A 27,414-nucleotide genomic window follows, 5' to 3' on the forward strand; every position below is an offset into this window, starting at 1 on the left:
CAAATTTTCATTTTCTTAACCTGAGCCCGTTTGCTTAATCTAAATTACTTTACCATATTTCTGATGTCTAAACATGTGACTCATTGTCCATAAACTTAAGGCTGGTGTGCAACTGCTGTTTCAACTCTTTGTGACTCATAAACCACTGAGGAAAAAGTAGTGGGACAAAATATATACTTTCCCATTCACTGTAATATTTTAAAAAAACAAAAACAAAAAACTAGTGAACATTTTAGAATTCCTAAGCCTTCATTCACCCCTAAAACCTTCATGGTAATACTTTATGACAATTCTAAACACTATAAATAGAGTGGAGAAATATAGATTTCATACAGAAGAAGTATATGTTACATTTTGGTTTTAATCATTAGCTTATTAAACTACCCAACTTCCCATTCTTAAAGTGTATATTATTTCTACCACAAAGGATTTATTAGATTCAAAGTGTTTAATGTGATTAAATGATAAGCAAATAATATTTGAAATATCATTAAAACCTTTGAAAATGATTCTGCCTGGAATCTGTTTCATTTTCATGAAGCAGGCGATGCTGTCCCCACATTTATTATTACTGGCATTTGTATGAGAACAGAGTATTTGTCAAGTGTTAGCCTGGGTTTTATATTTCTCATCTATTATTATATGTTTCCCACCTGAAATCATAGCAATCTTCACACAGTTACATAATTATTTGCAATGGTACCGATTGTGTTATAGCGCTTTTGTAGGAAATCAAATTCCAAAGGACAATTATTAAATTTCATGATGGTCCTAATGGTATGTTGGAGAAATATGAATATATTTGATCCAAACTGACAGCTGCATTTTTAATAAATGGCTAAAACTTTTTTTAAAGTAAAGTAACACAATTTGCTTGTTACCTTTAAGCAGAAATTTGTATGAGATACCATCTTTACAGTGTTCAAGTTGCATACTTTGTAAAATTACATGTGAATGAAAAGTTGAATCTGTTCACAATAACAAGGCAAAGAATATGCTTCAGAAATGGCTTCCAGTTTCTGTTTGCCCATACTATGGTACATTTTATATGTGAGGGGAATATCATAATGTTTAGGTAAGAGGAAAAGCCTACTGGCTTTCGGCTGGTTAGAGTTACTAGCCTATACAGCGTGAATGAAATCAGGTATGAATAAAGCCCGAGACAGAAGCCAAAGGGAGTATAGTATGTCCACCAGCCTTCCAGGATGCGGAACAGGGAAGGTCTGAAGGATTTGCTACATTTTCACAGATCATGTCTCTTTGTGCTATTCTTTTGAGGGCAAATTTGGATACTTGTGTCCATAATTAGGCAACTGTAGCTGTATTTTTTTTTTTTTTTGCATGCATGCATGCATGCAAATGATTTCAGGTGCAAAAACTACAAATGCAGCATCAAATCATAACAAATGGTTCTTTACAAATTAACTACCAATTGCTTATTGAGCTTTTATTCTTTACATACTAATTATATTTACTGACACATTATATACAGTACATGACACCATAGCTGATAATAATGAATTGGCTGGTCTTTGAATATTGGTTTCCCTGACTTTATCCTGATTTAGTTTCTTGATTTACCCTTTCCTCATGGTTGATTACTGGCAGTCCTCATGGTTTTTAAATTCAGTTTCCACACTGAGTCCTAGAACTGCACACATCACCAACCAATCAAATCACACAAGTTAAAATTTGGTAGACATTATTGACTTCACCTTCTCTTTTGTTCTTGGTATTTATTTAATTACTCAATCATGCTCAATTTGCCTATTCCATCATTCTACATATTTGTTTGTATTACCATTGCTCTAGTTGAAGATTTCATCTGTTGCGTGAGTTACTGGAACAATCTTTGAATTCTTAATATTTTTTGAAGCCATGACCCTTGTAGCAGTCTGGTGAAACCCATAGCCCCCTTTTCATAATATTTTAAAATAACTAAATAGGCATAAAGTAAGTATTTTATATCATAAATGCTTAAAATCAATACATTTATAAAATAAATTATAAAGGATTATAATAAAAATTAACTATATTGAAGTACATTTAGTGATATACTTTAAAAATAGATATGTGACACAGTAATATGCTAATTTATTAGTATATTAAATAAATAATTTTAATAGTGGGATTAATGTGTAATGCAGTTTGAAGCAGTGTTGGCATAAATATTATTTTAAAAAGGAAAATCACTTTAACAGATGGTTTTGGAAAAATTGAGTATCCACATGCACAAAATTGAAGCTAGATTTTTATCTTATGCTAAATATAAAATTACCTCAACATGGATTAAAGATCTAAATGTAAGACCCCAAACCACAAAACTCCTAAAATGAAATATAGAGGAAAATGTCATGACATTGGATTTGTGAATTATTCTGTTTATGACACTAAAAGAACAGGCAACAAAAGCAAAAATTAAAAAAATCAAACTAAAAAATTTGAGTGCATCAAAGGACACAACAGAGTGAAAGACGACTTACAGAACAGGAGGAAATCTTTTAAAATCAATTATCTGATAAGGGTTTAATATCCAGAATATATAAAGAACTTTTGCAATTCAACAACAAAATAGCAAATGTTGGCAAAGATGTGGAGAAAGTGCTACCCTTTCACACTCTTGATGTAATTGTAAAATGCTGTAATTGCTATGGAAAATAGTATGGTGGGTCCTTAAAAGTTAAAAATAGAAGTAGCGTATCATCTATCAATCCCACTTATTGGTATCTACCCAGAAGAATTGAAAGCAGGGTCTCAAAGAGGTATTTGTACACCTATATTCATAGTAGCATTATTCACAACAGCTAAGAGGTGGAAGTACCCCAAATATTTATCAATGAATGAATGGATAAATACAGAGTGGAATATATGTACAGTGGAACATTATTCAGTTTGAAAAAGGAAGGAAATTATTACACAGGTTACAACATGGATGAACTTTGAGAGCATTAGGCTAAGCAGAATAAGCTGGTCACAAAAAGACTGTATAAGTCCATTTATATGAGGTATCTAAAGTAGTCAAAGTCAGAGAAACAGAAAGAAAAATGGTGTTTACCAGGGGCTGGGAGAATTGGGAGAAGGAGAATTGCTGTTTAATGAGTGTAGAGTTTCAGTTTTGCAAGATGGAAAAAGCTCTACAGATTTGTTACACAGCAGTGTAAATATACTTAACACTATTGAGCTGTACACTTAAAAATAGCTACAGTGATAAATTTTGCATTGTGTTTTTAGCACAATTAAAATAAATGTTTTAAATAAAACTTACAACTGTAATGTAACATGAATACATCTATGGTTTCTGTTGGTTACAGTGTAACTGTACAGTGTGGTTACAACGTGACTGGTACTGCCAGCATTACTGGGGTTTGGTCCTTGTATTCATATTTGATGAAAATCATACTTTTCATAAGAGATTAATGTGAACAATAATGTAACATTTCCCCAGTTAAGTTCAAGAACTTCTTAAATTCTATCCACAGCCTCTTTTGGGGTCTGGGGATCATTGGTTAAGAGCGTCTGTGCTTAACTAGGCTCCTTGCCTCTAGTCCTGACAACTCCACCTGACAAAACGCCAGTAAGAGCTCTATTTAATGGAAATCTCACCGTGACCCTGTCTAAAACACTGTCACTGCAGCTGACTAATGTCGGGTCAATTCTAAACAAAACCAAATGCCTGGAGTTTTCAGCAGATTCCTGCTTATTTTTTTCCTGTACGGAATAGTTCCTACAGTTTCTTTGCCTGCACTGCTCTTCCTTTTCCGTTTACAGGCTGAATTTTATTCATACTTTGATACTCATCAGTTGTTATCTCTTCTACAGGCTAGATTAGGTAACTTTTCCCGTGTAACCCCAGAACGACCAGGGCTGAACCCTGACGTTCCATCTCACTCTGAAATAAAAAGGCCTTGTGGGCAAGGCCCAATTCATCATCCTGTCCTCTGTTTCAGCACATGATAGATGGATAACAGATATATACTGAATAAATAGATACATAAATGAAATAGATTAGGTCATCAATAGGAAAATTAGATGAATCCAAGATATATTTTCTTCTATCCATCAGTTATATTAAAACAAATGGGTCTGAGAAGTAAGTTGTAATCCACAGACAGGTAGCTTATACATTTCAAGTCTTTTTTAGATAAAAATGGCAACATACATCTATGTAATTAATCTAATTTATACTTACATAATTTTAAATAACACAATTTCTATTCATTACACTTATGTTCTATATTTATTATATTTATAATAATTATAAGATAACATACATATCTCTAATTTTCCTTTAGTGTCTAGAGACACTGATTTGTGTAATTATTGTAAGTATGTTCAAATCACACAATGCTGAAAAAGAAGTTAAGAATATTTGATTCTTACCAAAATCCATCAAATTATATAGCTGAAATATGTGTAGTTTACTCTATAGGAATCGTATCACAATAAAGGTGGTTAAAAAAAAGAATATTTGATTCTTAAGTAATATTTTGCAAGGTATTTCTTTCTGTATGCTTTTGATTTTTAGTACAATACTAATTCTTAATGCAAAAAAACACAATCTTTTTCAAGACTAGTCTGGCGTTTTATTGACATAACCTTTGAGCTATAATTGAAACAATGAGGAAAATGTTTGAAGTCTCTAGAAAAACAATTTTAAAAATGATGCTACTCCTTTAAAAAATATGTGATTTCAGAATAATTGTAACCAAACTGTATTCTTCAAAATACCTGAGATATCTCAATCTAAACTTGAGCCGGGTGAAGGAGAGATGAGTGTCTTTTTTCTCGTACAGATCCCCAGCAAGACTTAGCTAACATTAGAACGTTCTTGAATAGCTACATCAATAGGGCTTAGTCATCAAACTACCCCTCCAAGTGAAAAAGTCATTTAGTGAAAGATGTTTCACTTGCCTAGAGCACTATAATAACACTCATCGCCACAAGAATGTTGAAATGGTGGAAATTAGTTGCCCTCTAAAAATTCAGTAAATGGAAGAACATTAGAATCTGAATATGGAAAAATAGACAATGATATTTTTCAAGGTTATATATTAACTATAAGATTGTATAATGACTATAACTTTGTGTAGTAACTGTAAGATTGTATATTAACTGTAACTCTTAAGAGAATGGATTTAGGAGCCAAACGGGCTTAACTGAAATCTAACAATGCCCCTTACTAGTTATTTGACCTTGGGCAAGTCACTTATGCTCTCAGTACCTCCACAACTATAAAAGGAGACTGTCATGAGCTGAGCTGAGCTCCTAGGTTTCACAGTGGCCAACTAAGACAGAGAACCAGTAAGAAGGTAACAGTCAAGCTTGTGATCACTTACTGCAATAGTATAAGCAAGAAGCACACTGGAGAAAGTGCGCAGTCTTCCACTGTGCCATTTTTCACCGTGGAACAGCTCCAGGAGAGGGTCAGATGGATTAGATTGAACAAGACAAACACAGGGAATTGTCTCACTGCTGAGGGAGCCCCATGCAAAGTGTCCTGGGGTTTTATAGATCTGGGGACCAGAAGGCAGGTGGGTGGGGAGGAGAGGGGAAAGGGCTGAGAGCAGGAAAGTGCTAAGTGATGAGTCAGAGTAGAGAAAAACGTCTTCCAGGTTCTTTCCAGCCCAATAAGGACATTTCAGCAAAGGCACCCAAGGAAAGCCTCTTTCAAAGGCACTAGATAAAGCAAGCAGCTGGAGGCAACTGAGGTATGAATGCCAATATGCTTAAGAACATGGCTTGTCAGGGAGTCAGTCCTGAGTCCTCCTTGACTGCAGCTCCTTCAGAGACCACAATGCGTTGACTGTGCATCACCTCAGGGGTAGGGAGGACTTTCCTCTGAGATGCCAGCCAGGTGAAGCCTTTGGTCAGACTTGAAAGATCACACATAGATTCTTGGCCAAGAGCTTATATTATCAACTTCCTAGGGTTATTATGAGAAATAAATGAGTTAATATGGGTCAAAATCTGAGTGATTTTATAGTAGAGGAATCAAATGTCTTCTGATTATGATTTTTAATACGAATTGACTGTAAGTGGACAGAATTATTTTTACAATATATGACCCATATTTTTATTACATATAAATGAGTTGACATTTTATTATGTTTCTGTTTCACATATATTTCAGCCACCAGAAGGTAATATCACACAGCTTGATTCCACTGAGACACTGAAAGGAACGCCCCTCAGGCACTCCAGATCCTAAGGTTTTCTTCAGTTTACACCAGATGCACCTCTCTATCTCAGCTGTTTTCTGAAACCAAATAACAGCTAATGACAGAAGTGAGAGTGTGGGGGAATTGGCAGATTCATAAAAAAGCATTAAATTCACAAACATCATTCGAGGACTAATCATTTGTTTAAACCAAATGTTCTGCCTGCATTAAGACCATTAATAAAACTTAAAACTGCATTTTTTCTTTTAATGACTCTTCCATATCTTAATAAGTGCCTGCTCCTAACTGACATTGCATGCTGTATCCTGTAGAGATCACTTCGTTGAACTAGAAAAGAATCAAACATCAAAATAGTGTTAAACCTGATTTTCTTAGTTTATTAACTGTTATTACTCTTTTAATGTTAAAATAGTTATATAAAACATAGACACTCTTTGAAGATTGGAATTCTGTAGTACATTAAAAAACAAAGTAGCAAGAAAGTTTAACCACAGTGCATTTCAGTACAGCTTCAGTTTCTGTGTGTTTTATATGCACGTATCCACTTTTATATAACTGCAGACTGTATTGAATCATGCATATTGTTTTGAAAAGAGGTTTAGGATAAAAATCTTAATTAGGGAAATAGAAAAATGTGAAAAACCTTAGGAAGGATAAATGAATCTGCATGAACCCAAAAGATAGTTTTTTAAAAAAAGATTTTTAAATTAAATCCTTCATGAATCTAATCTAACAAAACAGAAAACAAAAGAACTAAAGATCACTTAGGAATTCAAATGCAATTATTCTAAACAAAATATTAGCAAACAGATCTAGCAGAATCCAGGAATGTACTTTTAAAAAGTAAGAGCAAGGAGCCAATCTGCCATCTTTTTACTGCTGTTAATGAGAGAGTCAGGACTTGAACCTGACCCATATCTGAGAAGGCCTTTATTGCCATATTTCTAAGGAGAGGATTTCCAGGTTGACAGAAATTCACGCCAGGATAAACTTTTATGTAAGAGTGTTACAAGGTGCAAGTATAGTATACGTGCCTGCTTGGTCTTCTTGTTTTTTATCTTCCTGGGATGAGTGCACTGTGTCACTTTTTGAGTAAATTTTTATGACAGATCTTTATTTTCATCATATGCAATAGTTTCCTTTCAGTGAACTTTTCCATCAAATAGTACTTGTATATAAAATAAATATGATCTTTGCTTTCTAGAAAGTGACAGACTGTTCCTTAGGGGAACTTCACCTCAACCCCAAGTGGTAGAACAGAATTCTCTCATAATAGACCTTTCGTAGCTTATCTCAGTTCTCATATTTATCACGCATTTCATGTGCTATTTTTGTTGCAAATCATATATACATATATATATATACACTTGTATGTAATACATGAATATAAAGTAAACATATTATATAAATGTATGTATACACACAGACATATATATATACATTGATCTCAACAGTTTATGATTATAAATGAGTTTCCACTTTCCTTTTACATATAAATCACCTAAAATCTGGAATAAATCCCATAATGTCTCCACTCTGACTTTATCCTCTTACTGCCGACCCCAGCCTCTGCTGCAAATAACTCCAGTAAACCTCACAGCTGTGCTAGGCACTCCCTCAGCTGCTCTTAAGATCCACTGTACCCCCGGTTTTCTCAAAGCATAAATAAGATGAGTTATTAACTACTAATACTAATAATAATAGTGGTTACTGGGGGGCAAAGAGGCCCAAACTTGACTTTTGTGTGCCTGCTCTTGTGTTACAGGTCAGGATATCCCTCACTGCTGGGACCCTCTGACCATTTCCAAAACTTAAGGACAGACTGCTTTATTGTCTCCTAGGCTTTCTGCCCCTTCTCCGGGTGGCAGCTCATTTCCTTTTCTGTTTCTGAATTAGTAGAAAAAGCAATTTGTTACATAAGAAAATGCCCACTCCAGGCACAGAATATAATGTGGCTCCCCTCAAAAAGATTTAATAGTGCATTTCCCAAAGCATCATTTTATCAGTCTAAAATTATACCATGTCAGTACTGTGCTGATAAATGTTTAATAACCTCTTTTCAAAGACTAGATAGGAAAACACCCCAATTTGTAGATTTTGCTGATTTTCATGGTTTAAACATTCCCAACATTGGCCCTTTTTAGCAACTAATGTGGATTCTGGAAGAGATATACACTTAGCATGCATTTAGGTAGTATCTCCAGCATATGGATTCATTGCATGTGAACTAATCAGGAAATAATGAACTTTAAGTATATGTTGCCTTTTTTTTTAATAAAATTTAATTGTGGGTTTATGTAGTTTAATATTCAGTAACGGCTGTATTTAACAACCAGCTCCGAAAATTCTAGAAAATCTGACAGTCAGCTAAGTACACTAGCACCACGTGTGATCGTCAACAGCCCTGTGGAGGTGATGCTGGGCTAAGCCCAGCACAGTGCTTATCGTTTCTCTCTGCAATGATACAAAGAGAAAATTAAGCCTACACATCATACATGCTAAGATCTGATTGTGGTTCCTAGTCTCCTCTGGGGCAAATAGTGAATAAACACACACACACACACACACACACACACGCACATGCCCACACACACACACACAGGCACATACGCAACTCAAAAAAGAATAACCTCTTTAGAGATAGGGCAGTTTAACTTAAAATTTATAGAGGAAAATACCTTCAGGGTGATATTTGGCTAACATTTTTCATTTAAATTATTAAATAGTGTACTTAGCATCTGCATTCATGTTAGCTTCTTGCACTCAAGATTTCCTCAAGCATAATGGATAGCCCTTGCCTCTATTTTGCTTAAAGACTTGCCGATTAAGCCTCTTTTGCCCTCTGAAAGTAAACTAAGTTTCTGCCTCAAAGATTTAACTTCTCTGTACTCCACAAGCATACTGTTGTAGCTCTTTAAAAATATTCAGTTTTTCTACCTTCAAATAAATTTTCATGACCATAGCTTGTTGGAAGGAAACAGCAGAGATGTGTGTCATGGTCTACCATCACAAAAGGGCAAGGTTCCTGATGTCCGTTGATAAGTAGATTAATGTTTTCCAAACTTGGACATTTGTCAGAATCTGCTCCCCAGCAAGTTGGATTTAAGGATGGGAAGCTGCCTATCCTCAAAGTTCTCTAATTGATCCTGGGGACAGGTGTAAGTAGCTCGGATCTGGTACTGGATTTCCATGCTAGTAAAATGATTAGCAAAGCCCATTATGACTAACACATTTCAGCCCATGTTCTGGTTCAGAATTGGTGTAGAATACATAGGCTTGCCGCACATGAGCAACTGCCAAATACAAGTCCCCTCTTAGTGAAGACGCAGCTCTCTGTTCTTATGTGAAACTTCTGTCACTGATTTCATCAATACCTACAGCAATGCTTTAAAGACCTGTGACCTTTTGGGCCCAGTATATCACAGGCACTTAACAAACCCTATTTCTAACTCTTACAGAAATTCTGTAAGGTTGCTATTAAGAGCCCCACTCGAGGTTGCTGAGAGTAATCTTTAGCAATAAGAACTTGCTCTCTTCCAGTGAATGGTTGAAAAGATCAGAATTTTATGAAATAGCAGGTCTCTGGGGTTCAAATTGTTCAGTTAGGGGAAGCCATCAGATTTTATTGTTTGTCTGAAACTTATTTTAAAGTGAATTTTAACAAGCCTTTTCACTATGGAAATTTTCATGAAAAAAATATAAATCATTACTTAACCAAAAGTTGGTGATATTATGAAAAAGATTTTCTCACTGTTCACACAGAATGGACAAAGGCCATGCAATCAGAATGATCAGCTTTTCTTTGAAGTAGTAACTCCTAACATTTTCGACATGGAGAGTTTTTGGAATTGGAGATCTTTAGAAATGAATAATGTCTTTCTTATAGGAAAAACATTGTAATAAGAGCTACACATTGTATTTAAATTGGATGACAGTCACAGAAAATCCAATAAAGGTAATATAATCAAAAATAAAAATCTTTCCCAAGTGTATAGAGATAGATGAGTGGATACAAAATGTGGTATATACATACAATGGAATGTGGGAAATTCTGACTATAAGCTACAACCTGCATGAATCTTGAGGAAATTATGCTAAGTGAAATAAGCCAGTCATAAGAAAGCCCATCCCATATAATTCTACTTGTATTCAATGCTTGGAGTAGTCAAAATCATAAAGACAGAAAATATAGTCATGGTTTCAGGGGCTGGAAGTGCAGGGAGAATGGGGAGTTATTATTTAATAAGTTATATTGTTGCAACTTTACAAGATGGAAAGAGTTACGGGGAAAGATGGTGGCGATGTTGCAAAACAATGTAAATGTATTTAATACCCGTGATGCGTACACTTAGAAACAGTTAAGATGGTAAATTTGATGTGATGCATATTTTTCCACAATAAAAAAGTTAAAAAATACAAAGCAAGAAACTTTAATGTAAAGTCACTCTCAGTAAGAGACCTCTGGTGATCTTCCACAGTTTTTCATTCCTTTTTTTTTTTCACAATTAAAAAATAAATGACCTCTATCTAAAGTTTTAAGTCATCCTGCTATGTAAGGATTCACAAATAATTCCAAGCCTGGAAGAATTAGGGGTAGGAGTTGAAATGCTACATTAATAAAAGCTGACTTAAATTTTCACAATTTAAGGGACTCATCCAAACCAAATAAAATTCTGTATGGACTCGAATTATGAATACCTTATTAATGTAAAAAGATTTTAAAAGCATCCCATAGTTGATTTTGTTTAAAACATAAAGCCCTGTTTGTATATTGGTGTTTAAAGCAACTATGTAAAATTAAATGAAAATTATACTAAATCCATTCAGTATTACCCTCTTCTATTTTTCTGTAATTTGTTTACTCTCTGATGGGTTAAGAGTGATTATGTATGTGTCTGTGTCCTGTTTTGCCACCATCATTTATAGATTTCCATACCATTCACATGTTTATTCCCATTTACCAATGTAAGTGGTTTCATGAAACTCAACTGCACAATTAAGTAGAATTTAGAGAGCTTACATTTTCCTTTTCTCCTCTAATTTCTCACCACTTAGAGACAGTGAGGAAGTGAAAAGATGTTTGTAAGTAATGGAAAATGGTTATTCAGTTTTCCCCTTTCATAACACTTGCAAAGAAGAAGTTTTATTTTACATGTGTCTCCCCTCTCCTTTTAGTTCCTCTCTCTGCAACTTTTATTTTGAAGTTTGGAGCAGAGATGGGAGAGAGACTTCGAGTTACAATGGAGGATTGGGGCAGGGGAGCTGGCACCCCTACAGCGAGCTGGGGAAAGATGAATAAGGAGATCAAGCTGCTAACCCACTTTGCAATCTTTCAAGTCTAGATTGTTGCAAGCAGCCCATGCAACTTTTATTTAATTTTTGCTGCCTGGCAAGAACAAATTATGTTCTATTTAGAGGTGATTCTTTTGGCAATTGTAGGTGCTCTTTCTAAGCAGGGAAGGAAAAATGGAAAGGAAATTATGCAGTGACATTTCTCTTAAAGTTCTCCTTTAAGTTTAAGTAAGAGAAATATATGAAAGAAAAAAAAACTTGATTAAAAAATGTACAAAGGAAAAATCATCTCAAAATTAAGTGTTCAGATCAGTGACTTTTATTCTCCTATCTCCTCATGCTTTATTAAACTAAGATTTTGATCCAGATAGCTTTTCCAGAAATACTTCCTATAGAATCAATTTAAACACTGCACTCGAGAAGTAGAATAGAGCACTAAAAGAGTTATCTATATGCCCAAGTTACTAGTTATTTTGTTAATAATTAACTATTACTAGTTATCATATGCCAAAATGTGTTTTCCAGAAGAAAGAAAATTGCTTTACTAGAAAAAATACAATGAAGAACTAAAAGATTTTAAAAGCAATAAAATGTTGGGCAACCAACACTTCTTCATTTCTAAATTTCATTTAGTTGCATAATTTTAAATATCAAATATTTTATTGAAAAAATGTACTGTGTATTTTTAGTTGAATAAATAAATGTTTAAGGGTTCTTATGATTGTATAATTGACAGAGTTCTGCCTGTTTGAATCAGTAGAGAAAGATAAATTAGTATCATGCAGTTTTATAATATTCTTATGAAGTAATAAATCATTTCTATTAATCCACACAGTTGACCCAGATATTGTAGCTGAGGGAGGAAAAAAAACATTGTTTCATTTATAGTAACATAATTTCGAGTGAGTATAATATATGTCACTTTAAAAATATGTGAATGGACTGCTATGAACATTGGGGTGCATGTATATGTGTGTGTATATATATTTTTACATATGTGTGTAAAAATACACATATATATATATACACACACATATGTATATGTGTATATATGTATATACACACACAATTGATTATTACTCAGCCATAAAAAAGAATGAAATAATGCCATTTGCAGCAATATAAATGGACCTAGAAGTTATCATACTAAGTGAAGTAAGTCGGACAGAGAAAGACAAATATCATATAATATCACTTACATGTGGAATCTAAAAAAAAAAAGGCACAAATGAATTTATTAACAAAACAAAACAGGCTCACAGACATAGAAAACAAACTTATGGTTACCAGTCGGGGAAGTGAGGGAGGGATAAGTTGGTAGTCTGGGATTTGCAGATACTAACTACTATACATAAAATAGATAATCAACAAGATCCTATGGTATAGCACAGGGAGCTATATTCAGCATCTTGTAATAACCTATAATGGTAAAGAATGTGGAAGAGAATGTATATATATATAAAACTGAATCCATATGCTGTACACCAGAAACAAAAAAACATTGTAAATCAAAAATACTTCAATTAAAATATATATATATATATATACACACACATACATATAAGAATGGGTAACTGCAGAGGGAAAAATTAGAGGTTATTGTTCTTTCATTCCCCTCTCCTTTTCCTACTAAAACATTTACCTAACGCTGCTCCAGAGCAAAGCCCCCTGCATCTTCATTCTCTTTGCACCATTATTCTTCTGCTGCTTTGTCTCTAAGTGTAGCCTAGTGGCTGAGCTCAAGTTCTGCGTTTCTACAGATGTTTGAATCTTGACTACAAGAGTTTTTTTTTTTTTTTTAACTGTAATTTCTTCTAACTGTAATTGCTTAGCCCCTTTATTTCTCATTTTCCTCATATAATAACTAATTGGGATAATAAATGAAAATGTATAAAACAGTGCCTGTCATATAGTAAGTATTCAATAAACGTTGTTGTTATCATTTTAGCGTTTAGAATTGAGATTTGCCCTCTTATAAAGCACTGCTTGTTCTGGATCCTATCCTAAAGCTGGGAATTGTGATCAGCCCTCACTTAGCCTCCCATCATCATTTATAACTAAACACACCTATAATTCTGTGGTGATGGAAAGTGGGGTGGGGAAGGACACCATTTTTAATGCCCCTGACATTCACCTGGAGTACCCCCTACCCTACTCATTGAGGTCGTTTGCTAAATACTGCCCATTCCTCTTGTGCATCAAAGATTTTAGCAAGTGACCCCAAGTCATCTTTTAACTCCATGCAAGCCATTCTCTAGAGGACCTGGAATAAGTGTACGTTAAGGAGCTCATTCAACATCCTTGCCTAATTTTTTTTAATTGAAGTATAGTCAGCTTATAATGTGTCAATTTCTGATGTACAGCATAGTAGCTTAGTCATACATAATACATACATATATTTGTCTTCATGTTCTTTTCTATTATAGGGTACTATAAGATATTGAATATAGTTCCTTGTGCTATACAGTAGAAACTTATTGTTTCTCTATTTTATATATATAGTAGTTAGTATCTGCCTAATGGTTTCTTGACCTCCTAAAATCCATTGAACTTCCTCAATATTTGCTCAAATTCTATCAAAAATGAGGCTTTATTGTGACAAAGTTTATGTTTGTCTTCTTATGTGTGTTTTAATTTATTTTGTGTGCTCTGTCGTCCTTTGTCCTGCTTAACGATTCTATTCTTGTATCTGTTAATGTAGTTTAGACCCTTGATTATATTGGTTCAGAATGTATAGTCTGGAACCTCTATTTCTGGACTCTAATCTCAGGTTGATCACTTACTTACTAGGTGATCTTGGGCAAGTCATGAAACTTGTCAGACCTCAGGAGTATTTTCCTCCAAAAATTGTCTTGAGAAATAAATTGCTCAGAACGCTGCCTGCTACATGATAAAATTGCATTATATCTAAACTAGGACTCACTCTTCAATATGCTCGCTGATGAGAGCTTTGCAACAGAATACAATAGGTACCCACACAATGGTCTACAAATCATTTCTCTCTTTTTCTGTAAATAATAACTCAATTTCCAGATCGGTCTAGGAGTACATCAACAGGAAACTCCATTGAAATATCTTGTTGATGGAATCCAGTTTTTAAAATATGTTATAAATCCATTCATCTTGAATTGTAGTTTTTGTGTGTGAACTTCAAAGGCAAATTAATGGAAGCATTTTACATCAAGACATTTTAGGCTTATTACTTACTGTAATGCCTTTGGGGTCACTTTCTTATAACCTTCATCATTTTTAAAATCACATTTTCATTCCTTAGGCTTACAGTGGCATTTTAGAAATGTGCCTATTTGTTAACGTGGTTGTTTTGATTTTAAGCATGAGGGCTTGCGGGAGGAAAAATATGTATGTGTATAAAAACAGCTAAGTCCCTTTGGCAGATGAAAGAACGGTAGGAACATTAGATGAGACTTCTGGCTGTTACACCTCCAAAGAGCTTGTTTAATATAGTGCCAGGGATCTACCTAATCTTTTCCAATTTGTTACCCATTTTTCTTTGTTATCTGTCTCCGTGATGTCTCGTCTCCCCAACTGACTGCTACAGGCTAGCAATCTGTAACAAAAGCTCAGCCTCAGTCTCAGAAATCATAAAAACAAAGGGAGGCTACAAGATGAATGGCCCCAGCCATAATTATAAAGTCTCAAACCACAGACATTATAAGACTGTTCAGAATTTATCCAAGGTGGGAGAAGCTGGGCTATCACTGCAGTGTGAAGATATTGGCCTCTGAGTAAGGAAAATGTTGGGTTGTTTGATCTGGGAAGCCTACCGTGTTTTGTGTACTGTTAGAAACTGTGGAGAAGAAATGGTTTCTTCCCTTAAGGAGCTTGTAACAATTTTGTCTGTTTCAGTTTTCCCGTGATAATCCCCATTTCTTATTAATTCATAGAGGAGATAGAGCTATTCTTGGAGCTGTCAAGTGGAAGCCGGGTGAAATCAGAGGCTGCTAATGGAGACCATATCACACACAGAAACTGGGAATTCTGTAACACTCAGGGTGAAATAGAACCAGTACATCGCTTCTCAAGTAATGACTACTCTGACAGGACAGAAATGACAAATATGGAAACATTCATGGACTTCCTTACCCACCTGGTCATTCTATATCTGCCAGCTTGATCTTTCTTGAGCACTGGACTGAACTGTTCCTCACATCCACACACACACACATACATATGCACACAAAGTCTTCCTAGAATGTTGCTTTGCACATTTAGTATATAACTGCATTATAAAAATAAAAGGGCAAGGAATTATTTAATCAGAGAGCTGGATGGAATAAAAAGTATTTAGGGAGAGTGACTATGTCAATCAGTGACATAATGGTACAATGAAGGAGAATAGAAGGATGGAAGCTTTGTGATGGGAGAAGGTGGGAAAAGAGAAAGAAAGAGACAGTGGGCTTGGGAGATGGGGTTGTGGTGAATGAGACTTCAGAGAGTGAGAACTGAAAAAAAAAGAATTTAGAACCGTTGCGCAGGGCAATGCTTTGGATCCCATTTAATGCCTTTTGAGAGGCGAAAAGTTCCTTCATGTGAACTTCGGCTGTGACACCACTTACAACGGAACATGTGGCTGGCTGTGGTTCCTCAGGGATCCACCAGTTCATCTGACTAGCAGTCTCACAAGTAGGGGTTATGGACGGGGCAGAGCCCCAGCATCAGTGACCTCTAATCCTCTGCAGTGATCCAAAGTATTTTGCCACCCTGGGTTTCTCTCTCCCTCTCCGTTTTTATCACATACCTTGAGATAGTCTCTGCTCCCTTTGCTCTCCCTTCATGTGACCAGCATGAAATATTCAGGAGTGTGATATTCCAGTAGCAGAGTGAGATTTCACTGCATTTGGATTATTTGTAACACTCCCGCTGAGACTAGCTTCTCAAACTTTGCCAAAGCATGCGGATACCTCTGAAACCCACTTGTTCCCGTCTGCTGAGCCTGACAAAGTTCCTGAGATGTCACACCCTCCTCTTGTCTACCACTTGACTGTGGTATCTTACTGATCATTTCAACTCCGTCTGCATAAACACATCTGTCTCCAGATTGCTCCATTAGTCCACCGTAAAACCTGCACTGTCTCTTATCTCTGAGATGCCCTTGTCTCTCTTTTTGTTCTTTATATTTTTATATACAGTGTTGTGAGGGAGGGAGAGGGAACTGACATTGACTGATGCTTCTGTAAAATATGACATGATATTTTCTTAATGTGTGTTTTCATTTAGAAATATATATTGATCTCCTACATCTCCTAAATATCCCATAAAACAAAAAGATTAATTGAATTATAGTATGTCTGATGGGAAGTAAATCCACCAAAAAAAAAAATCACATTTATTAATGTCACTTGAAAATGTACAGGATATTAAGGAAAAAAGAAGAAAATGTACAGGATAAAATATAAAGTGAAAATAGCATATGACAAAACTATATAGAGTATTATATTAATTTCAAAATAACATACACACTTAAAAAATGAAAAACACCAAATGCAGAGTTTATGGATGGTGTTTATTTTCTTCTTTTATATTTTTCTGCATTTGACATTTCTAATTTGAACATGTGTTGGAAATAAAACCTAGCAAATCCACCTGGAATATTTAATAGTGTGGGTAAGAGAAGACCTCACTGAGAGATGGCATCTAAGAAAAACAAGTAAGCAGGTGAGCCATTGGACTACAAGCTGTCAGAGAAAGAGAGGTCCAGGGAGAACAAACAGAAGGGCCCGAGGTGGAGGATGCACCTTGTTTGTCCTAGAAACAGCAGGAGTGAGAGTGAGAGGCATGGGCCAGGAGGGAAATGGCAGGAGATAAGGTTGCAGAGGCACGGAGGAGAGGAGCAGATATCCTAGGGCCTAAAAGACCATTGCAAGGGACTTTGGCTTCTACTTTGAGAGAGATGGGACATTATTGAGATTTGACCTCATCTGACTAAGAACGTCACATTCGCTAATATATTAAGAAGAGATTCAATATCTTGTAGTAACTTATGGTGAAAAAGAAGGTGAAAATGAATACATATATATATATATGTTATATGACTGAAGCATTGTGCTGTACACCAGAACTTGACAAAACACTGTAAACTGACTATACGTCAATAAAAATATATTTTAAAAAATAACTAAAAAAAAAGAAGAGATTGTAAAGGAGCCAGGGTAGAAACTAGGACACCAGTTAGGTGGTTACTGCGTTAATGCAAGCAAGAGATGATGATGGCTTAGTGGTGAGGGTGGTGGGAAGTGATTGGACACTAGATATATTTCAAAGTTCGGGTCAACTGGATATGCTAATAAATTTGGATCTGGGGTGTGTGAGAAAAAGAGTTGCTGAGAATGACTTCAGACTTTCTAACATGAGCTTCTGGAAGGATTAGTATGTCATTGACTGAGATGGGGAAGGCTTTACCTCTGAAGATAATGTTTTGATGGGGTGGGAAGATCAGGGGTTAAATTTTGGACATTACATATTTAAATATCTACTAATCATACAGGTGTAGAGGTTTTGTAAACAGTTGGAAGCTAAGCATAAACCTGTTTCCACATGGTCTGGGCTGAACATACAAATTTTGGAATGTGTCAGCCTAGTAGGATTATATGAGGATTGACAGAGTTAATATATATACACTTCTTAGAATATTCCTGAGAGGACCACCACCACATACAACTGAATAGGTTGGGTACTTCAGACCTTCAAGAGAGTATTGTCTAGGTAGACTGCACTCTGAAAGATGCTCCTGGATATTCTTGGTGGCCCTGGCTGGTTCATCGTAAATTCTCATACCTATTCTTATTACTGTTGTTAATTGTGAACAGCAGATATGTTTTAATATATTCTTTTAAGTCTGCTGGTAAGGTTTCCCAGTTTGTTCAGACCTCTTATTTATGTCTGATTATGTGTTCAGAAATACATTTGACATTGATTAGAACTAATTCTGTACCTCAATAGGTGGAATTCTTGTATCCTATTCTGTGCTCACAGCTATGAATAGTGATAATTAATACTTTCTAATTACTTTATTTGAAAGAAATGTTTGACAGTATCAATTATGAAAGCTTCCAGTTTTTTTGGGAAAATTTTTATTTTTCTTATAATTTGAGTCAAATTGTATGTTTTATGGTATAACTTTTCCCAAAAGCATTTTGGCCTTTTACTATTGTTCTCTTTGAAGGTCACTTCTGTTGGTTATAAAGTCTGAAGGCATGCTGGGAGAAGGTATAGAATATGCAGAATAGTAATATCATAGGAAGCATTGTATCAGATCTTTCCATTCAATGAGAAATATAATCCCTTTAGTATGTTAATGTCTATTCATTTTGACATAATATGTATTACTCTATCAGTCACTCTCATGATCACATGAGGCTATGATATAAGTAATAAGTAATGATCTTTAGTTCTAAATAAGTCATCATCACATCTCTTTTTTCACACTGAAATTTGTGTAGATCTATGGGTAGAAACATCTGAATTCAACATGCTAATAAAGTAAAAATGGTACCCTTGTAGGTTTCCGCACCCCACCTTGTCCAGCCTTCTGTTTGTGCCTGGGGTTCCTGCTATTACCGTATCTACTCTAGACTGACTTGTGTTTACAGAAAGCCTCAGCAAAAAAGTGAAAATTTGCTAAGTAGGCTCAGTACTTCCAAACCTTTGCCCAATTCGGTGCCACATTAACTGGTCAGTCCCTCTGCTCTTTGTCTGTAATCCTACCTAAGGTGGTGCAGGTTCAGAGATCCCGTGTGCTCTGGCAGTCACAGATTAGCTCTAGGTTGTGAGCCTTTGAGGAAAGGGTGAATAGAAGTGTTGCCGACCAAACTTGATATTTTTCACCATTCTGTCCAAAATTAATCTTGTTACTTGAATATGTATACTACTCTCAATACTTTCACTATAGATTGTTTGGCTGAATAACACGATGGCACTTGTAGAAAAACCAAGTTTAATGAGGTTGGCCTTTTGCCTATTTCTTTTTCAATCCAGTGATTACTTAAAACATTTTAAATGACTAACTCCTGATTTAAATTATTGGTAGGTGAAAAATTCCACTTAATGTATTTTAAAAAATTTTTTACTTTGTCTTTTTAGTTAATAAAAATACCCATCCATCTTTTTTCTGAATAGCAAAATGTATAAAAGTTAAAGTTTCCCCTCAGTAATTAACTTTCAAGTCATAGGCAAAATAGGAAGATTGAATTAAGATTAGAAGAAAATGTAAAGTCAGTTTACATAACAGAAGTGTGAGGACGAATAAACACATGACAATGAGACCTGTCAGATAAGAACAAGGGAAGTGTTAATATCTAATAAAAAAGGGCAATTCCACATGACATTAATATCATTAAGCCCTATTAATATACCTTCCTTTTGCTGGAATCATATTGTGACTTTACTATCATATGAGTGTTTTATAATAAATTTAAATTTGAAAATAAAAGGTATGCCTTTTCTAGGACTCCTGGGAGAAAAGGAAATGCAACTGGATGAAAATATATTCACAAATCAAAGAGTCAGCCCTGAGCAATGATAGATTTTTACATTGTTTAATTCTGTATGTTTAGTTACCAAGCATCTGATCAGATCCAGTTGTCACAAATTATGGCCATGATGATAACAGAGTTTGGAATTTTATGCCAAATCATCATTTCTTATATATGCTTTGTTGTCTCGGAAACATTATCATCAGAATCCCTGGGATTGCTTTTTAAAAATACAGATTCCTGGGAGGAGGGTGTAGCTCAGTCATAGATCCTGCACTTAGCATGCACAAGGTCCTGGGTTCGATCTCCAGTATCTCTGTTATAAATAAGTAAATAAATAAACCTAACCCCCCCCCACAAAAGCAAAACAAAACAAAAAAATATGAATTTCTATACCTCATTCTAGACTATAAAATCAGCATTTTGCACAAGCTACTCAAATGTCAACACTAACCTTTGGGACTCATACCCTGAAACCCTCTACTACCTTGCCAGTCAAACCACATCATACAACAGCTCAAAAACCTTGGCCAACACCTAATACCTAGACAGAGTAAACTCCAACCAAGACTTTCAAGACACTTTGTAAGCTCACACTCCAAGAGCTGTTTCAATGCAAACCACCCAAGGGAACATAAAGGATTCATTACGACCCCAAAGAGCTGTGCTCATGCCTGCCTCTGTGTCATTGCTTTGGTTAATCATTCAGCCTGGACCTCTTTTGTCCTCTTCTTCACTGGACAAACAAGATGTTCAAACCCAACTGAAATGCCAGCCCTCTCTGCAGAGCCTTTTTCAAATCTTTTTTCTCCACATTATGCGTACCTATATTTTAGCAAATATTATGATTATTTGCCTATTTTTCTACCTATTTCCAGATCCTTCAAAGCTCCTTGAGGGCAGAACACTGACTTATTCATCATTTTACCCTCTGGCCAAGAAGAGGAAATTGTTTAGCGTAGACTTTCGATAAATGTTCCACTTCCCTTTTTTATAATATATGGTCATGAAAAAGATACTGTTTTGCTCGCTGTCTCCCCAGCAAATGTATTGTGAAGAGGTCAAGAACACCAGTTTTTGAAAGTCCTGAAGGAAGAATCCAGGATTGTAACTGCATCGCCTTTGGCTAGAGGCAGTATGAGGATATAATCTTTTATGGTTGCCAGTGACTTCATATTTTGTAACTCTTCAACTGTCCTGGCATATTACTTGCGGAAAACAGTGCAGGGGTCCATATTAAATCCCATCTCTGCTGTCAGGCAGTTCCACAAACAAGCAAAACTTCTAGTGTGAATTTATAACTCTTAAAATTATCAAACTGGCTCAGGGGCTCTAGCTCCTAAGAAAAGAACACAAAAGCTACAATTTTAGTAGCATCTGATGGACGAGCATAAAAGATGAACTTGGCTGTATTTGCTAACTTCTGTGATTAATAATGCCTTGTCAAAGCGGAGGTGATTACCTGGGAATTGAAATAATGCTGGTGTGCACTAATCACCACTTATTTTTAAGTTAGTTGTTGAAGTGACATAAATATTTGTTTAAATTTTTGTTTTCATTTATATTTAATCTCTTCACTTGAGTCAGAACGACAGGAGGTAGAATTATTAATTTAAATAACTGTGCTATCACTAAGCCGAATGGAAATGCCAGATTCTCATTTTTATGTGACATTTTCTCATATAGTTTTAAAAGAATTATCACAATAAACAATGGGAAAAAAATTATGAAGCAGATTGAAGCATGGAAAAGAGCAGATTTGGACAGCACTGGCGGTCTCAATGCCCCCAAATCATTTCTCCCATTTATATAGGCTAGTATTTGACTAATTGCTTTTTTCTGTTTTTAAAAACATACTGCTAGAGAAGTAGTTTATAAAACTCATTCACACTAAAATATTAGTGAAATTTTCCCCATGAAATCAAGCCTCCTGAGGTACTGCACACCTGAGAGTAGAAGACAGAAAGAACATTCCAGTAAGATACTGAGCCATAGATAAAGTATTTCTCTTTCTGTTGGGATACAAACAAGGGACCTTTCAGTGTCCATTTTTATCTGCCTCACTGCAGTGCTCTGGGCTGACCCCATTTTAGATGTCACATAGATAAATCATGTATAAAGGATGTAGTGGACTTCGGAGCTACCAGGCATTACACTGGAAATGGTCCAGCTCAACCCAGCTTTGTCCAGCTCTTGTTTCCTGAGCTAGGGGACTGTCGAAAATTCAGATTTACTGGCTTCTTTCTTTAAACTCATAGAGGGTGAATATTAGATATAGAGTAGTCAAAACCTTTTCCCTTCATAGTAAGACTAAATTAATTCTGAATTGTGTTGGAACAGTAACTATGTCTGTTTCAGCTTAACTCCAGTACTTAACGTAATTCCTGACACACAGTTGTAGACAGTACTGAAGAAATAATTACAGATGGATGGAAGAAAGGAAAGTAGGAAAAAAAGTTTGTAGTTTCCTTTTCTAATTCTAGATAGATAATTACTAAGGAAACACTTCTGGGCAGCAGAAATTTGTTTTGGGAAACAAAAAGCCAAAAACAGATTTTTTTTAAATGTTAAACATCATAGTCCGTAAGAATAAATGACCCAGTTATCTTCAAGAATCAAACCAAGGTTGCAAGTGTGAAGGTGTGGCAAATGCATTAATTCGGAACTATCTCCAGTGCAGTCAGAGATCTTGGTCAGATATTTTAACATTTACTTAATTGCAACATCTCAGTGAGAATAGTGTTAGCATGAGTGAGATACAGCACCGAGTTTGGGAGACCAAAACTGAACTGAATGCCTGAGCATATTTCAAAAGCCTCAAAGCTCTAGAGACAGTGAAATGAAGGGCAGGCCAGAATGAGCATCACTGATGGAAGCAGATTCGATTCACGGTCCTCCAGCACATTTGTAGTAATAGAACTCTGAATTGTGTGGGCCAAGGGATTACCTCCTTTTGGTTTTCAAAAGGGGTGGAGGGAATATAAGTCTGAGTAAAATCCTAGAAAAGAAGCAGTTGTTGGCTTTCTCTTATAGGAGTAATTGATATTTCTGTTTAAATATGAATGAAAAGTGAAAACTACCAAACAAAATCTCTTAACAGCATTTAGACAGTCAAGGTTGAATTATTTAAACTTTGTGTGTGTGTGTGTGTGTGTCTAAGAGGGGTTACTACACTGGGTACCCAACTGGGTGAGTCTTGCCATGATAATTGGCAAGAATCATAAACAGAATTTCTAATAATATTTCTTTTTATATTTGATACGGGAGTAGGTCTTGAGATGCTAAATCAAAACTGCAAGAATAAGAAGGTAAAAAATCCATAATCCAATTAAAGGGGATCATTGAGAGTATTAACATGTCTAATGTTACTCAGCATTTTGTTTTAACAACTACTGACAGTAGTTTGGCCACAATGAATAAAGCTAAATATTTTATTAGGCCCAAACACAATTAGAGAAGTCATAGATTAAATGGTAGATCATCCTCTGCTTCAGATATCTCCAATTAACAGACTACTTAATGGGCCGGTTTATAGGATTTTAACACACCTAAAGAAACACATTAACATTAGCTACTTTCTCATAAAAAAGTTTGGTCTCAGAAAAAGTTTTCATTGCTTTCCATTTTGTCTCACAGTCCTTTCTAATTTCCGCTGGTATAAATCAATTTAAATTTATTAGCTTTATACAAAAGAACTCCAGTAGGTTTTTAATAATAATTATCATTATCACTGATTAAAGTTATATTGTTCAGGCCAGATGGAGTCCTTTTCCTGTCAGCTAGAATGAGCTTGCATTATGTAGTTATAATGTGTTTGGATCTAAATAAACAGATGGTAGAGTGACAGGATATTATACGCTGGTGATGTCAGCACAGGGCTTCACAAACAGAATTGCTTTAAATAAACTCTGTTGTGGCCAGGATACTGATACTTTTAAGAGGCTGACTGGGATTGAGTTTATGTGTTATACTAACTTGGAAATAGTACTGTTCACTTGCAGAAGAGTAGACCATTAGGACAGTGTGAGATTCAGCCCAAGAAAGGGTACCTGCTGAATTTGTTCCTTAACTGTGAAAGCATTTAATGTACTAGGTTCTCTCAGCCAGTCTCATTAGGAGAGACTAAAGGAAAGCTGCCCCAGTTGTAAGAACTTCCAAGAGGAAGAGTTAAAAACTGTGGGTCAAGGAAAGATGGAAACAGAAACGCTTAATAAACCCTACTTCATGGTTTGTACAACATGATTAACTGTGTTAAAATAAACATCTTGAAGTAGGTATGTACTCACTCACAATTCATATTGGAAGAATAACAGAGAAGGTATCATAAGAAGTATATTATAAAGAGCTTTCATTTTTGGTAGATTTTCATGTCCACTTTTCTCTAAAAATAAACCCATTCCATACCCTTCTACCCACAAAATTTTAGAGTGAAACGATGAGATTCAGAAGCAAACTTCAAAGAAAGTCATTACACATGATTTCTTCTAGCTAATATTGTTTTGTTGAGCTTTTAGGGAATTTCTCTGTGGGACAACTATATTTGCAAAAGCAAATACCCATAGCAGCATAGTCCTTAAAAGGAAGATGACACTGCAGGAGATAAAGGCTCTTATTTGAAAATGAAGGTGGTAGCAACAAAAATTTTAGAAGAAGACATGAAATAATTGAAATTAAGCTTTCTAAAACTATAGCTGTTTTAAATGCTTGAAATATTTATATAAAAATGTTGGTTCACACATTGACCCCTGTACACAAAGGACAAGGAGAGACCAAAGGAAAAAGCAGACCACTCCAGATCAGCAGGTGACAGGTTTAATAAGCAAGGGGACTTATGTGTGAGACTTATCTTGAGCAGCAGCAAGATGACTAGACCTCAGCATTCGCCTGCCAGAATCTTAAAGTTTATATAGAGATCTTAACTGGGTTCCATCACTTATTCAGTCCAGATGGTCTCAACAACACCTTACTCTCTCAAGGCTATGTCCTTGAAACAGCTGCTAGCATGGGAATAGTTGAAGGGACATAGATTTCAAGGACAGGGGAAGAGGCAAGATGCCTCCGATGACCCGGGTTCCGCTCACAAGTCAACGGGCAGTCACAACCTCTTGACGACCTCCACAGGAATATAGCCAACGTTTTATAGTAATGGAATATAGCCTTTAAAAATTGTGAATCATTTTGTTGTAGACCTGAAACTTATATAATATTGTACATCAATTATACCTCAAACATTTTTTAAAGACACGATATACTTTAACAAAAAAATAACCTAAATTATGTACATAATCTTTTTTTCTGATGATTTATCATACATTTGTAATATAGTCTCACTTTCATAGACTTCAACTTCTTTTTAACTGTTGATTTAATTCTTTAATATCTGTTGGTATTAATAAGCCATGCAGTTTTGAAATTATATCAATTAGAATAGATCAATAGAATAAAAACATTCAGTAGTCACAGTGAAACTTATTTCATGTAAATATTTACTTCTGTCTAGGAAAATTTACAAATTCATGTATTTTCTTTTCTTGTAAATGATGAGACAATTTTGAATATCAAGAGATTGTATTTCAGCTTCACATGTATTTGCCATTCAGGTTTTACTACTTAAAGTGGGCACTTTATTATGATCTGTGTTTCAACTTTAGTATGACATAAAAATCCTCATAAAGAAGCAAGAATATTGCCTTGGAGGAGTTAACTCCTAGTCAGTGTGAAAGATTATAATGTGTGTGCTTTTTCCTGCTCTACAGGTGGGCGTTGCCATAAGTCCTGTACTGGCCGATGCTGGGGACCCACAGAAAATCATTGTCAGACTTGTAAGTGTTCAACATTGAAAAGCGTAGGCATGCAATGGTCAAGCAATGTTAATAACTGCAGCTTTTCACACTTCTGGTGATCAGAATCATGAAAATGAGCTTTTGCCTTTTTGTAGTAGATCTGCTTCTATCCAAGTAAACTGCCTAACTTCATTGCTTCCAAATGAAACATAATACCACATTGCTTCTTGTATTTCTTTGGGGTTTCTAGATTAATGATATCAACAACACAAATGTGGTGATATTAACTATGACTTCAGACTCTGTACATCAGAGGAAGTAGGAAATCCAGATATGTACAAAATGATAATTAACTGAATTTCAGGTTAACTGAATATTTCAGTATTTTTTCCAAATGGTTACATCACCATTCAGTCACTGGAGAAAGAAAAAAAGAACGGAACAGGGCACTGTGAACCCACTCTGTTCTAGGCACAGAGATATAAACTATGAATTACGACTATAGATTCACTATTAAATCACAATGTATCTTCCCTTTAGTGTGTATTGTTTCCTGTATTAGTCATTAAAATATGAGAGATCATCATCATCACTGCTAAGACAAAAACAAATTATACTGAATATAAAGACAAATATCTAATGTTTTAACATTCTTAAAGACATGGCACTTAGATCAGCACTGAATTTTTACTAATTTTAAGGATAAATGTTTTCTTTAAACAGGAAAAACAAAATGCTGTATATAAATGTAAAGACTTTTGTTCCTCCTGTAATAACAACGGCTGAAATAATAAACAGAAAACAGTGTGGTGGCTATTTGAAATATATGTCTTTTTTTAGCATAGAAGACACATAGAAAATGTCATTAAAAAATTGAACACACAAATATTAGATATTGTGGAAATGTGTTACACTGTTGGATGAAAGTGTAGACATGAATTAACTTATTTAATAGAAACAATGTTTTACGGCAGCAATGTCTTGACAGGAATTTTAAGCAGGATTCTAAAGTAAGATTAGATTACTGTGTGAAATACATTCGCTATGATATTGGATACAATGTTTTAACAGCATCCTACAAGGTACAGGAGAGCCTGACTCCACCCTCCCAAAGAATCAAATTCAGCACAAAATGTTAATAATATGAATAATACTAAAGGTTAAGAAATCCTATAATAGATATTGAACCAGACTAGGCCAATCAGATTCTCTCCCCAGAGAATTTTAACTTGGGATCCAAAGGTGCTGGTTACACTATCTTAGAAACTTGAAGAAAGATTAAACCTAGTTGAGGTTTCCATTTTTGAAGCATGTGTATTACTGAGAAGCCAGAATAACCAGTCCTCAGTGATACAAAAGAATAAATCAGCCATGCAGAGGCAAAAAATTGGAGAGAGAAGCAATTTTTGACAGATTTTACCTCCTGGTTCTCTGGTCTTCCTGAGGTCCAGCTGCACTTCTACCCTTTGAGCTATTTGAAAGGTAAATTACTTATCCATATTGAAAGAGCCCAACATCCTAAGGCAAAATGTATTTTGAAACCACTCAAAGATGTACTTATTGCAAGACATGAATTTTAGAAGTATGCCAGAGATCTTGAGACTTAGACCTCGTAAGAGATTCGTAGAGATATTAGACCCCCAGAGATTCCGTAGAGAGGTAACATCT

The 27,414-nt window shown here is 35.2% G+C and overlaps 1 protein-coding gene across 6 annotated transcripts in view; it reads left to right on the forward strand.

The window, feature by feature from the left end:
- The window catches only part of ERBB4 (erb-b2 receptor tyrosine kinase 4), a 985,443-nt gene that overhangs the window by 664,127 nt on the left and 293,902 nt on the right, over positions 1–27,414 (forward strand). For all 6 annotated transcript variants that reach the window (XM_045520468.2, XM_045520469.2, XM_045520470.2 and 3 more), the window contains exon 5: positions 25,720–25,785. In XM_045520468.2, coding sequence (XP_045376424.1) covers positions 25,720–25,785 — 66 coding nt within the window. The remainder of the gene's footprint in view (positions 1–25,719; positions 25,786–27,414) is intronic.

The sequence above is a fragment of the Camelus bactrianus genome, chromosome 5 (assembly GCF_048773025.1).
Source record: "Camelus bactrianus isolate YW-2024 breed Bactrian camel chromosome 5, ASM4877302v1, whole genome shotgun sequence".
Classification (NCBI taxonomy): Eukaryota; Metazoa; Chordata; class Mammalia; order Artiodactyla; family Camelidae; genus Camelus; species Camelus bactrianus.